Source organism: Micromys minutus (assembly GCF_963924665.1).
Source record: "Micromys minutus genome assembly, chromosome: 1".
NCBI lineage: Eukaryota > Metazoa > Chordata > Mammalia > Rodentia > Muridae > Micromys > Micromys minutus.
Window position 1 is genome coordinate 243,684,405 of NC_137969.1, and position 14,585 is coordinate 243,698,989.

Sequence of the window (14,585 nt, forward strand, 5' to 3'; positions counted from 1 at the left end):
GCTAATGAGAAAAATTCATGAAACGTAAAGTTTGTTCTAGGAATTGGAAGATGCTCTGCCATAGAAAAACAAGCCTGTAAAGACTAATAATAAAGTTAACCTACCAAAAACATAAGTACTGGGTCTGAAAAGATGAGCCCAAAGGTTAGCAGCACTCGCAGCTCCTTTAGAGTACTTGAGTCTGGTGCCCAGCACCCACTTGATGGCTCACAACCATCTATAACTCTTGTTTCAAGGGAACTAACTGACTCTTCTGGCTTCTGTGGGCACACACATGTGGTATATATGCTGTTCTCAAACAAACACAAACTAAAAGGCATAAAAATAGAAAAGAAACAAATCACTGCTACATATAAATAGTGGCTCTATCGTGTGTGTGTGTGTGTGTGTGTGTGTGTGTGTGTGTGTGTGTGTGTGTGTGTGGTGGGCTGGTTAAGCTTTGCTCCTTCTACATTAGCAAGTCTATTGGTGTTGTCCTTATTCAGATCATGTGTAGGCTACCATAATATTTGATCCCGTCTCTCAGGGGGACCCTGGGCTCACCCACTAGGTTAGGCTGTCTGACCGCTGAGCTCCTTGGATCTTCTTGTCAGTGCCTCTCCAGCACTGAGATCACAAGCATATGCCTGCATACTGAGCAGGGGACTGAACTCAGGTCCTCATGCTGACACAGCACTTCACCACCCGAGCTATCTGTCAGCTCCTATGTGTTCTTTAATACGGTTATCTACATAAAATATTCAGCTAGCACCTAAAGAATTATGCAGTTGTGTACACAAATTAACAATGTTCCTGTGTTTCAGGCTGATCCCTGAAGTATATTGCCACCCTGCCTTGATAAACTGAGGTTCAGTGACAGGCTCTGCACTAAAAAAAAGTAGAGTAACAGAGGAAGACACCTGGCATTAATGTCTGGTCTCTATGTACACATGAGAACATGTATCTGTGTGTAAAAGTGCACATACACAAACAAAAATATATGTACACACACACCAACTTATTAAAAGATATACTATTCATGTATATTTAAAATGCAAGATAATATTACGTATATGCAAAATTCAAAATTATAGAATTCATATACTTAAACCAGATTTTTCTTCAAATTCCAGACTGATAATAGCAAGGAGAAACTTGCTTTTATGTCTTACTGATCATTTAACTTCAGCTTACCGGACTGAACTCATACACCCATCCCTAGTCCTGTGATGCCACGCTTTCAGTTGTTCTAGCAGCTACCCTCGATTCTTCAGGCTCTCTAATATCCTGTACCTAATTCATAAAAGTTTTCATTAGTTCTTTTGTCAAAATGCACTCCAAATCTACCTACCTCTGAAGTGCCTCCCCATCACTGGTGGCTCAAGACAGCACCAACTTTTGCTGATACTATAAGAGCTTTCTTAACTCAACCCATTTTCTGTCCCCTTCTGAGTTACCACTCATGCCAAGCAGAATCACACCGTCAAACAGCTTGGCTCAGGCCACGCTACTTAGACTCTCTAGTGGCTACGGGCCTGCACAGAGAAGCTGAGTACTTACAAGGCCCTGTCTGACCTGAATCATCCTGTTCTGTACGGTTCCATGTCCTCAGCCCACTACTCTAACCATCACTTGTTCTACACAACCCACTAGATACCCACATGGCCACTAGCACTTCTCACATGCCCCCTTCGTGGTAAAGCATCTCCATGACAACCTAGTGTGTCCTGGTCCTTCCATTTCTTTCCTATTGAGTCTGATTTCCTGCCCTCTATTACAGACATACTACCTAGGTATTTGACTTACACATATGCTACTGTCTGCTGCCTGGTTAGAGGTTCCGAAAACTTTTGTGTCTGGCTCACTATGACATCTCCATACCTTCATAAACAGTGGCAATGATTCACCAAGACCTGAATATGTAGGAAAAATGTACTGATAAATGGGCTAAACAACAAACTAACTCATACAATGACTTGCTATTATATCCACCAATGAATGCCTTTCTCAACCTTCATCACTGAAGCTTTTTGCAGTAGAGGACAGTTAGCTCAGACACCACAACTTGTCAACACACAGAGACTAGGAGAGTTTGGAGTGCTGGACCTGAGAGGGTGTTTCTACTACACCCCTCTCTCCAGGCTCAAGAACCTACATGGCAACATAAGAAAGTCGTGAATATAGTGACACCTGCCTTTAATCCCAGCACTCTGTAGGCAGAGGCAGGAGGATCTCTTATGAATTTAAGGTCAACCTGGTCTACATAGCAAGTTCTAGTCCAGCCAAGGTTACATAGTGAGACCTTGACCCAACCCCGACACTCCCTCCAGGATCGTAAGAGCCAGAGGGGGCAGCAGTGAGTCATTTCAAGGAAACCGTAATTTCATATACAACAGTGCAGACACACATGAACTCACCGTGATTATGCCAGTCTGCATAAGACCTGCTAAAGTTCAAACTGAACAAAGCCCTAGCATGGAGGAGGAAGACAGGCATGAGATCCTTCTACTACCAAGGAGCTATTGCACGTAATGGCTGCTGGAAGAAGAAAAGCCAATTTCTTTAATGGTGTGACATACTGACCACATCTCAGAGCAAGCCCCAAGCCCAGGAGTAGTCAGCCAAGACAAACTGGACTGTATGGGTTTAAGAGTCAGGGGCACACAGAAAGACACACACACACACACACACACACACACACACACACACACAAGCACACGTGCGTGAGCGCACAGATGGAGGATGGAGGAAGAGACGGAGAAAGATATGGAGATGGAGAGAGAGAATATAGTTAGACGGGTGGGGAGGTAAGGAGGATCTGGGAAGAGTTGTGGGAGGGGGATGACTATGATAAAACAGTATATAAAAACTCAAAAATTTGATAAAAATAGTATTTTACAAAGAAATTTACAAAATGCAAACATTAATCATACATTCAATCTTATTATCCCAGAGTAAATTCTGTTAAATTCCCCTGAGTTTAACAGTCCCGGACACTCAACATAGTTTTAAACACTTTCCATTTGCTTCTCAGGAAATAAATGAGAGACAACTCTGTACTGACAGATGTACCTCACTCATTGCTGCTTTGACCAGTGGCCCTCTAGTGGACACATCGTGGAAATGCCTTCCCTGATACCCAAGGCATTTCCTGAGAGTGACCAGCCTACTCTCAGGAAAACTGGTTATCCAGTAGCTGTCCATCAGAATAAAAGCCAAAATAATAAAGAAGCTGGTTAAGATAAAACTGGCAGCTAAATATTTTTCAGAAACAAAAATACTTAACATTATTTGAACAAATGGAGTGAGTATTCAGTAATTACAAGTTCCTAGGGAAATGATGTCAGTTCAAAAGTTGTGTCTGCTTCCTGTAGTGTTATTTACATCAGCTCAAAAGGAGGGGGAAGGAAACAATGTCCTGAGTCAGGTTATGAGAAAAAGTAGAAGGGAACTGTGAAGTCATCTTGTCCTTGCTGTTTGGAAGGGACAAAGGGTCTGCTCTGATGGGTGGGGGTGAAGGTGGGGAAAGGCACACACAGAAACTTCACAAATAGAGTTAAATATGTTAACGCTGAAATATTTTATAGTATGTCTTTTGCATTTCTATTGTGTTTATGTAATTATGAGGGTCAGAAGTGTAGTCAGTTCTCTCCTCCCACCCTATATGTCCATAAATCCACTCAGGGGGTCAGGCATGGCAGCAAACACCTATGCTCACTCAGCCAACCTGCTGGCCAATTGTAATTGTTTTATGTGAAGGACAGACAGGCCACGGGTCAATACTTTGGACTCTAGTGTGCTTCCAACACCTCCACTTACCTAAAACGTACTTACTGTCCTGAGTCACTTATTTTGGCAAATGAATGGCAGGAGTAATTATGAGAGACCGAGGCTTCCAGGAGCACATGGAAATGAAAGCCACCATGAATACATGTCACTGCAAGTCAATCGAGACGGGAGACAGATGCAGGCAATCACAGACTGCCATAGTTACCGTGTGATTCTTAATGCGAACATGCTTGTGTGGATCCCAACTCCTATCCAGCACGGTGGCTTCAAAGTCAATGACTCCCCTAGGCTCTGGTATTTTAATACTTGGTCCCAGCTGCTGTCACTGTTTGACGATGGTTAAAGGGATGGCCTCGCTGGAGGAAGTTTGTCACTGGAGGAAAACTTTGAGATTTTTAAACCTTGCCCTACTTCTAGTTTGCTTTCTCTGCCTCGTGTTTTCAGTTCTCAGCTTTCTGTTCCAGCTGCCGTGCCTGTCTGCTACCAGACCTCCTGGCCATGATGGACTTGTTCTTCAGGAACTGTAACCCAAAATTAAACACTTTTTTTTATAACTTACTTCCAGTCATAATGCTTGATTACAGCAGAGAAAAGTAACTAAGACGCCCAGCCATCTCCAGATATATACATTGCATTGAGCAAAGCCTGAAAATGCCATTACTAACTAGGCATGTATTAGAGAAAGATGTATGTTTTCTACAAATAAGACAATAAAGGAAGAATAACAAGATTCTTGTGTATATTTTAACTTTTCTCATAACAATCTGAAATCTGAATAGCATATCTTCCGAAGAGAAAGTGATACATACAATGTTTCACATTTCAAAAAATACTTGCATGAGAAAGTTTATTATATTGCTATGACAGTCCAATAAGAATCTACAGTAACTATCGTGTTACAGATGGAGAACTTTAGGATTGGGAGGATTAATGACTAACAGGCCAAAAGATCCCATCTTCAACACAGCAGGACACTTCTTACATAGTCAAATAAGCCAGTGAATCACTGCACCCACACTGATCAAAGGTGTGCCTTCTGGTTTTGGGTCATACTCTTCTGGCCTTTTCCTTTTAAGCACAGATGCCATGGCAGTGGGTTATAACTTAGATATCTCACTTTTAAGTATTATGATCTTGTCTATCTGGGGATTCTTGTTCGTTATGAAAATTTTAAACATTGGCTGTTAAAATGTGAAAAGTACAATGTTTAAGCCACACTTATGGACAGGGGAACAACAATGAACATGTATTTTCAACATTGTTTTATTGTTTATGAACAAAAGATAATTTTTGGCAGTTATTATCGTCAGATTATTCTTATTTTTAACTTATTCCATATTAGAACTAAATATGCCACACATAGCAGATTGCTTAGCTCAATAAACATTTCTTTAAAAAAAAAGGATTTGTTGATTTTATTTCATATTTGTGGGTGGGGTTTTTTTGTTTTTTGTTTGTTTTTGTTTTTGCCTGTTTGTCTACACTGTGTGTTCTTTGGTACCCATGGAGGCCAGAAGAGGGCACCAGATCCCCTGGAACTGGAGTTATGGACAGCTGTCAGCTACCATGTGGGTGTTGCCAATACAATCCAGGTCCTCTAAAAGCTCTTAACTGTTGAGCCATCGCTCCATCCCCCAGCAAACATTTTTAATGAAAACACTTAAGAATGACATAGCCTAGTTCATAGAAATGTATATTTTCTTTTACTTCCAGAATCTTAAGGAATTAATCAAATTTTGAGAAAAAAAAGGAAAAAAAACAATTAAAAAAGAAAATACCAATAAAGTTATCAAACTATACAAAGTAGGTATTATCACAAAAGATGTTTAAAATTACCAAAATAAAATTGGTTCTGTATATAATTCAGAATTATCAACATCTATCTAGAAATAATCATACATTATTTAGAAATAGCTCTAAAATATATGTTCATGATTTGTTAGGGCCACCATCTTGTTTCTAGGGTCCCTTACAATACTTGGAATGTAGGAGGTTCTTGGTATCACTTGAAAATAAAAGAAACAATAATGCTATTAAAGCAGTATTATGCTATTAAAAACACATTAAACATATATAAAAAGTAAGTTGCTAAAAGGTAAATGTAAGTGTATTTCCCAGATCAAATGAGGCCAGAATTTACAAATTCTGTCTGTTCAATTCTAGTAATGTAGAGTTTAAGGTATGTAGGAGGAGTCAAAGGAACACAATACTACACATATATTTAGGGCTTGAGCCCAGAAGAGGGATCAGAGTTAGCAGTACATATGCATGACACATAAGGAAAGAGGACAGCTAACAAGACCTGAGACTAAGCTACGCAGAAGCCTCAGGTAGTGGAAGAGCCTGCAAAACAGCAGGAAGCCAGAGGCTAGTGGTACTGCAGCTCCCAGGTCAGAAGTCATTTACTGTGACAAATAAACAAGGTAAGGAACAAAAGCACTAACAGCGGAGTAATACTGGCTAGACAGCATGAGTCAACTGGTGAGGAGTGGACCTGGGAAAGCTGACGGGTAACTGGAGGCAGTGACAGACATACGGGCAGACAAGAGCGAAAGAGCTAGAGGGACACATCAGGGATTTTTGTCTGTTTTGTCTTTTTAGGTCAGTCCATTTGTCCATTATCTGTCAATTTTTACATTTGTAAAATAGGAGCTACTAGGCGTGCTTGAATGGTGAATGAGACGGAAGTGTGGATGGAGAAGTGTAAGATGAGGAAAAGGACTGACTTGCTCCCACAAAGACTTAAGTATAAGTGCCTTAGGCTGACACATGAACCAAAAAAGGAAACTAAGAAGAAATGCTAACCCAAACAGAACAGTCTCCAGAGGTAAAAGGAAAGGGGCTGGGTCAAAACACTTAATAAACAGGGGCTGGGTGGGGTGGAAAACGAAAAGCCATTAGATCAAGTTTTAGAAGACTCCAGAAAAGAAAATCCCTATCTATCCCTGAGAATATAAGCTGAGGTCCGGCCTGACAGTATGACCTTTATGGTCAAGAGAAGGAATGAGCTGGTAGTAAGCTGTGAGAAATCAAGAGTGTCATTTTCTGTCAAAATACAGTTGGTTGCAGTGAGGTAGTAACTTTTATCAATGACTTACTTCTCTGGTTTAGCTTGAACTCTAAACATTTTTGTATCTAAACAACAAATGCTGACACTCTCTTAGGGGATAGCATTTGACCTGACCAGCAGAAAACAAGGACTCTTCTATCATAAGAGGAAAAGCAGTTGCTGCAGCCACACAGGACATTTGCTGATCTGTGTCTATTCTATACAAGATCAACCTAACTCTGGTCAGCTTTGATATTTTGTTTTTTTTTTTTTTTTTTGGCTTACTTTTGAGTTCCAATATTTCACTGTAGGAACCTGGTCTGTTTTCTCCTATTACTAAATAATCAGCCACCGGTACCTATAAAAATTCCCCAAGTGGTTTTTTTCAGCTTTGTATTTAGCCTAATTATCTAGCACATAGAAGGGCCCTCAACAAACATAGATAAACTGAATGAGCAAGTGGATGTGTGCATCTACTGAGAGGAAAGTAATTATTAGGTCTCTTTGTCAGGGGATAGCCCACACACTACATGCCAAGGACATTGTGGTGAGATACTTTAAAATGCCACTTCAAAAGCAAACCACTGACCTGAAATATATATTATAAAAATAATCACAGATTTGAGACACCACCACAGACATGGTTCTGTGCAGAGTCTGGGCTTACTGGGTTACAGACTCCTCTGCAGACGTGTGGCTGGGAAGTTTCACTCTCAAAACCACCAAATGACAGCATCTGTCAACTTTCTAAAACAAGGCTTACTTTTTATTTATATGTATGAGTGTTCTTCCTGAACATATGTATCCCAAGTGTGTCTGAGGTCAGAAAAGTCTATCAGATTCCCTGGAACTGGAGTTACAAAGAAGGTTGTGAGCTGCCATCTAGGTACTGGGAACTATATTCAGGTCCTCAGTAAGAACATAAATTCGATCTGTTAATATTTTGCTCTTGGTTTCTCAGTGGGAATCCTCTATGCCCCGTCTAAGACATGACTGTGCTCATGGTGAGGTGTTGGGAACAGGCCATGGGCCCTGCACAGTAAAAGGTGTCACAGTTTGTTTTCCCCACTAATGTCCATAAGGCATCCTCACTCTCAACTGTGCTTTAAATACAGTCCATCTGACCCTTATTATATTACCTCACAGGTACCTAAACTAACAGAGGTGGCAGAGGACCTGGGGATAGAGACGCAAACAAACCCCCTGGAAACTTCTACTTGAAAAACAACTGGAGGCTCTAATTCCTGAGCGGGTCTGTGGAGTCAGAGGTACAGAGCAGTCTTTCTTGAGCCTTAGTTTACTGGTCTAGGGTTCATCTGAAACTTCCATCTCATTGACCCAAATGTAGTTGTCATTACCTGCTCTTCCTTTTAAAAAGTGTAAGCACACCTCTCTTTTTTACTTTAGTAGGGTTTAGACACAATAAATATTTAGTAGAAAACAATAAACTTGCAATCCTCTTCATTTTAATAAAGTTGCCACTAAAATTTTTATAAAGAAGTGAAATGTTTTAAAAATAAAAACATTTGGGAGTAGAGCTGGAGAGACAGTCTGGCAGTTAAGACCACTTCTTGCGCTTGCAAAGGACCCAGGTTTGTTCCTAACACCCACATGGCTACTCAAAACTACTTAAACTCCAGTTTCAGGAATCCAATACCCTCATCTGGCCTCCACAGGTACTTCATACATATGGAGCTCTGACATACATGCAGTAAAAACACTTATATACATGCACACACACACAAAAACCCAACAAAAGTAAATCTCTCAAAATCCATCTAATCTATTTGATAACTATGATTTTGTATCCAAGAAAATTTATAGCTACAAACACAGTGTCATGAAGGCAAAAATCTTCCCTATTCCTATTTTTTCCTCATTTTACTATCTAGCTTAGAAGCAATCAGTAAATACAAACTGGGTGAGTAAACAGAGTTAATATACCTATAATAAAAATTTAGAACTTTTAGTCTTTAGACTAGAGTTATCTTGGAGGAGGAGCCTCAATTGAGAAAATGCTTCTACAAATTACCTGTAGAAAGTTGGTATACTATTCTCTTGATTAAAGATTCATGTGGGAGGGCCCAGTCCTTGGGGCGGGGTGTTTTGCAAACTCTGGGCAGGTGGTCCTGAGTTGTCTAAGAAGCTGACTGAACAAGCCACTAGGATCCTGCAAGCAGTAAGCAGCACTCCTTTATGGTTTCTGCTTCAATTGCTGCCTCCAACTTCCTGTCCTGATTTCCCTCAGTGAATAAATATGGCCTGAGAGTCAGTTGTATGATAAAATAAACCTTTCTTCTCCAAGCAATATATGGTCATAATATGTGTGGCTTATCACAGCAACAACAATCCTACAAAAATCCTAACCAAAACACTCAGAACTAGTTTTGGAAAACTCCTAAAAGTAGTCAGACATGCAGACAGATTAATTATCTCTTACCTACAACACTTGAGACCAGAAGTGCTTTAGATTTCAAATTTTTTAAACCTGGATTCTGGTATATTATCAAATATAAAATGGTATCTTGAAGGGGTGTTATATTTTTGTCAAATGCCTTTTCAGCATCTAATGAGATGACCATGTGATTTTTTTTGAGTTTGTTTACATAGTAGATTATGTTAATGGATTTTTGTATACTGAACAAACCTTGCAACCCTGGGATGAAGCCTACTTGATCATGGTGAATGATGGTTTTGATGTGTTCTTGGATTTGGTTTGCTAGAATTTTATTGCATATTTTTGCATCAATGCTCATAAGCAAAATTGGTTTGAAGCTCTCTTTGTTGACTCTTTGTGTGGTTTAGGTATCAGAGTAATTGTGTCTTCATAGAATGAATTAGGTAGTGTTTCTTCTGTTTCTATTTCATGGAATAGTTTGAGGAGTGCTGGTATTAACTATTCTTTGAAGGTCTTGTAGAAACTGCACTAAAGCTATCTGGTCCTGGGCTTGTTTTGGTTGTAAGACTTTTAATGACTTCTATTTCCTTAGGGGATATGAAACTGTTTGGATAGTTTACCTGCTCTTGATTTAACTTTGGTTCATGATATCTATTTGTCTAGAAAAATCATCTATTTCATCTAGGCAAGAATGTGGAGGAGAACCACTCCTCCATTGCTCGTGGGATTGCAACTGGAACCACTCTGGAAATCAATCTGGAGGTTGGTTCCTCAGAAAATTGGAAATAGATCTCCCTGAAGACTTATACAACTCTTGGGCATATACCCAAAAGATGTCCCACCATACCACAGGGGCATGTGCTCCACTATGTTTATAGCAGTCTTATCTGTGATAGCCAGAAGCTGAAAACAATCCAAATATCCCACAACAGAAGAATGGATACAGAAAATGTGGTTCATTTACACAATGGAATACTATTCAGCTATTAAAAACAAGGACATTGTGAGTTTTGCAGGCAAATGGACAGAACTAGACAATATCATCCTGAGTGAGGGAACTCAGACCCAAAAGAACATTCATGGCATGTACTCACTAATAAGTGAATATTGGACAAAAAAGTACAGAATACTTAGGTTATAATTTATAGAACTCAAGAAGCTTAACAAGCAGAAGGGCCCAAGTTGGGGTACTTTAATCCAACTTGGGAGGGAGAAGAAAACAATCATGGGAGGCAGAGGGAGGGAGGGAAAGAGAAGAACATGATCAGGTAGGGGGAGGGGGAATACAGGAGGCAACCTTAGGGGGTGGGAGGTGGGGGGACCCTCTCAAAGTACCAGAGACCTGAGAGGTGAGAGACTCTCAAGAATCAAAAGGAGAGACCTTAGATGAAATGCCCAACACTGGGCAGAGGGAACTTGTACTGTCCAGCAACAGGCCCATATCAGGACCCATCTCAATGGGAGGCTGCAAGGCCTGTCACTATTATTGATGCTATGGTGTGCTTACAAACAGGAGCCTACCATGGCTGCCCTCCTAGAGGCCCAACAATCAGCTGTCTGAAACAGAAGCAGATACTTATACCCAATGGTTGGATTGAAGTCAGGGACCCCTATAGTTGAATTAGGGAAAAGCTGGGAGAAGCTGAGGAAGGTGACACCATAGGAAGACCAGTGGTCTTAACTAACCAACCCCTGAGATCTCTCAGACACTGGGACACCAATCAGGCAGTATACACTAGCTGGTCTGAGATCCCCTCCCCCAATACCTATACAGCAGAGGACTTCCTGGTCTGGCCTTACTGGAAGAGGACACACCTAACCCTTCAAAGACTTGAAGCCCCAGGGAGTGAGGAGGCCTGGCAAGTGGGGAGAGCCATCCTCTTGGAGACAGGAGAGGTCTGTCTGTAACTATAAACCTTTTCTAACATCATGTTTTTATTGTGCTCTGAAGACTTTACATCATACAAATCACTTTCCCCCCTGCCCAGTCCTTCCCTGTCCATGACCCACTCCCAGAAAAAAACAGTCCAACTTATGTTATGTACATACTCACAGGAGTAAGTATGCTCAAACTCTCAGTGGCCTGTCCCTGAAACAGAGGAATCTGGAAGCCATCTATTGTGGAGAACAGCACTTCAGAATCCTGTCAGTTTTTAAGAGTTTTCTTCCATGGTTCCTAATTAGGCTGTTTTTAAGGGGGGGAGGGTGGCTATGAATCTTTTAAAATTTAAAACTCTGTCTTTTCCTAAATTTCTGCAACAAGCCCATTGAATATTTATAGTTACTTTCAGATTGAGTTCACCATGATACAATACTGCGAGTTTTATAATCATCACACCATGAAGCGTCTTGAGTTCACTGGGACACTAACCTCTCATTAGTTTTTAAACGCATGAATGTGTGTGTGTGTGTGTGTGTGTGTGTGTGTGTGTGTCTGAGTCATAGGACAATATGAAGGAACTGACTCTCTCCTTCCACTATGTAAACCCTGGGGATCAAACTCAGGATCAAACTCTATTCATAAGGACCTTGCTGGAACATTTGCCTATTTTTTATTAACTTCTATTCATTACTTTATATGTTAACAGTTCCTCCTACCATTTCCTCGAATTTGATACAGTGGTCATTCCAACACAATATTCTTCAATGAGCCATTCCCATCAGCACTGTGTGCAGCTTCTGTAGTAGCCTGACTTTTTACTCCAGAAATGAGCACAAATGCTTTCTCTTTTGCTTATCATTGTACTACATGAAGCTCTGCAGCCCCTTCTGAGACTCCCAGTGGATCTTTATGCCACACCACAGAGGACATGTCAAAAATAAGATGAAAATAAACTGAGCAATGTACACAGGCTTTGGCTGAAAATGGTAGGATTATCCTTAAGAGCCTGTTCTTGTCCATGAGGCTGCATGTCTACCCTTACTATCTTCTGTGGGCCAGGGCCCTGCACTAGGGAACCTGGCATGTACCACAACTGTCAAGAGACTCTTGTCCTTGGGAGACACTAAATAAACTTTGTTGTGTGGCTGTGTTTTAACTAGGACACATCACAACATGACAGATATGATGTATTTCATTTGTGACATTAAGTTGGCACTCAAGAAATTTGAGATTTGAATAAGCCTGCACAAAACCTATAACCCATATGATATTACTATCCTCTTAAATGTTTACTGGTAGTGAATTTGTCATCCTTATTTACACTCTGCTATTACTAACTTCAAATAAAAATATAATACTCACTTCATCAGCCACAAACTCCTTACTCAGACCAAAGTCTGTCAGCACCACATGGCCATTAGAATCAAGTAGAATATTTTCAAGCTTAATGTCACGGTATATAATCCCCAACTGTAAAAACAAAACAAAACAAAATGCATTTTAAAATCTTTCCAAATAAATTGAGACAGCATTTATCTACCTTTAAGGAGGTTCCTCCTCAGGATTCTGTGGCTCTTAGCAATTCTGTGAGCAAATGTTCCATCTTGGGGCTCAGGTGCTGGCTTTCCCCAAGCTCTCCGAATGTATCTCTGTGATGAGGGTCTATCCCTGGGACCAGATTCTTCAGGGTCTCTTTGTTGACTATAGCCTTTCTGTCTCTCTTCTCTTTATTTCACTCATCCAAATCATTTTTTATGGGCTTTCTTGAACAATTCTTGTCCACAACTCTGCAATGGCTTTAGCAAACCTTCCTGAAGAGCCATCCCTATCCTGATCATTTCTTTGTCATCGAACTATGTACTTACCTGTACGTATTTCTCAGGGAGTTACTACTTATCCTATTATATTTACACTGTCTGCTTTTTCTGGTTACATATACTTATATAGTGTCCTGTATAATGCAATGTGTTAGACAGGCAATTAATAAAAGGTTTTTGAATAATAGGCTCTTACACATAAAGGTTAAAGCACAAGTTAATTATCATGTTTAGTTCTAAATCAGCAAAACAAATCATTAAATAACATTTATATAGTAAGTCATGCACTGCTTTATGACAAGTGAATGTTCTGGAAAATACACTGTTAGGTGATTCTGACTGTGAAAGCATCATGGAGTGTATTTACACAAACCTTGATAGTGTAGTGAAAAAAATCCTATTCTTCCTTAGGCCACAGAGACTAAAACAAGTGGGCAAATTAAATAAAAAGGACCACAGAACAAACATGAGATGTACAAAGCTGCTGCCAGTGAGACACAGTAGACTGTCTTACAGAAAACCCTCTAAGATGATGATCTCTAAGAACATATGATGCTATAGTAAATACATATATCAGAAGCATGGCTGGCTATTGAGCATTAACATGTTTTACTCTGCTGAACACACTGATATGTGCTGTGTACTCCCCTCCAGAGCCTCCCACAAGCTGGAATTGTAGACATACCACACCAAGCCCAGCAAAAAGTAAATATGCTTAGAAAGAAACTATGACACAAGAAAACAGTAACATTCACAAGCCCAAGACAACATGTGAGAACATCGACTTGTTCAGCTCCATCAACACCTCTGTTAGCAGAGTATTCAAAAGGAAACTCCAAAGACGAAGCACCTTACCTTGTGCAGGTGTTCCAGGGCAAGCACGATCTCTCCAACATAGATCTGCACTTCGTGCTCTGTGAAACGCTCTCTTTGAGAAAGATGAGTAAAAAGTTCTCCACCATTTATATAATCTAAAAACGAAATATATTTTTTTCTTTCTTTGACTTGCATTCATAAATGAAAGGAAATAACTCCTTTTAATCACTCTTGGCTAACCACTCATTTATTTTTGTGTAATTCTCAGTATATGACAATTTCATAGAAAGTACTATTAGTTTCATATTGTTATACAATTTCCTAAAAAAAAAATGATCATCTGAACCTAAACAAACAATGTGCAAGGAGTACTGCCATTAAAACGATGACACAAAATCCACACAGATTTAAGCACACTTTTCCAAAGAGTCCTCTGCCACCAGTGTGCAATTTACTGTAGCGCATCAAACATCAGCCATATGACAATGAAACCCTCCCCTGAAAAGCCCCACACAGATCCTCAAGAGAACACAAGCAAAATCCTCTATTGCTATATGCAATGGCTGCCAATCGTGAATGTTCAGACCTGTAAATAGATTCCCTATCTCCACAACTGTCTGTGCACGCTTTGAAAGAGTATAGTGTTAGGCAGCAGGCAGCAGGCTCACAGCTCAGACGGCATGGAATAAAAAGAAATACGGGGAAAAGAAGCACAACATGGCTGCATCAAAGTCTTCAAACCCCAAAGATTCCATTTCTCTTCACGCTGACCTATTAATCTATCACAGGGGAAATGGTGAAAAGGGGGCAGAATGGCTGAAGTTAAGAAGGAAGGCTGCCTCATTGAAGGAAAAG

The 14,585-nt window shown here is 40.2% G+C and overlaps 1 protein-coding gene across 3 annotated transcripts in view; it reads right to left on the reverse strand.

The window, feature by feature from the left end:
• Positions 1-14,585, reverse strand: part of RPS6KA5 (ribosomal protein S6 kinase A5) — a 172,800-nt gene that overhangs the window by 48,061 nt on the left and 110,154 nt on the right. For 2 of the 3 annotated variants that reach the window (XM_080920623.1, XM_080920622.1), the window contains exons 4-5: positions 13,770-13,885; positions 12,460-12,567 (exon numbers count right to left, since the gene is read on the reverse strand). In XM_080920623.1, the coding sequence (XP_080776749.1) occupies positions 12,460-12,567; positions 13,770-13,885 (224 nt within the window). Of the gene's footprint in view, positions 1-12,459; positions 12,568-13,769; positions 13,886-14,585 lie in introns of those variants that run through there. The other variant, XM_080920624.1, reaches the window with a different exon arrangement.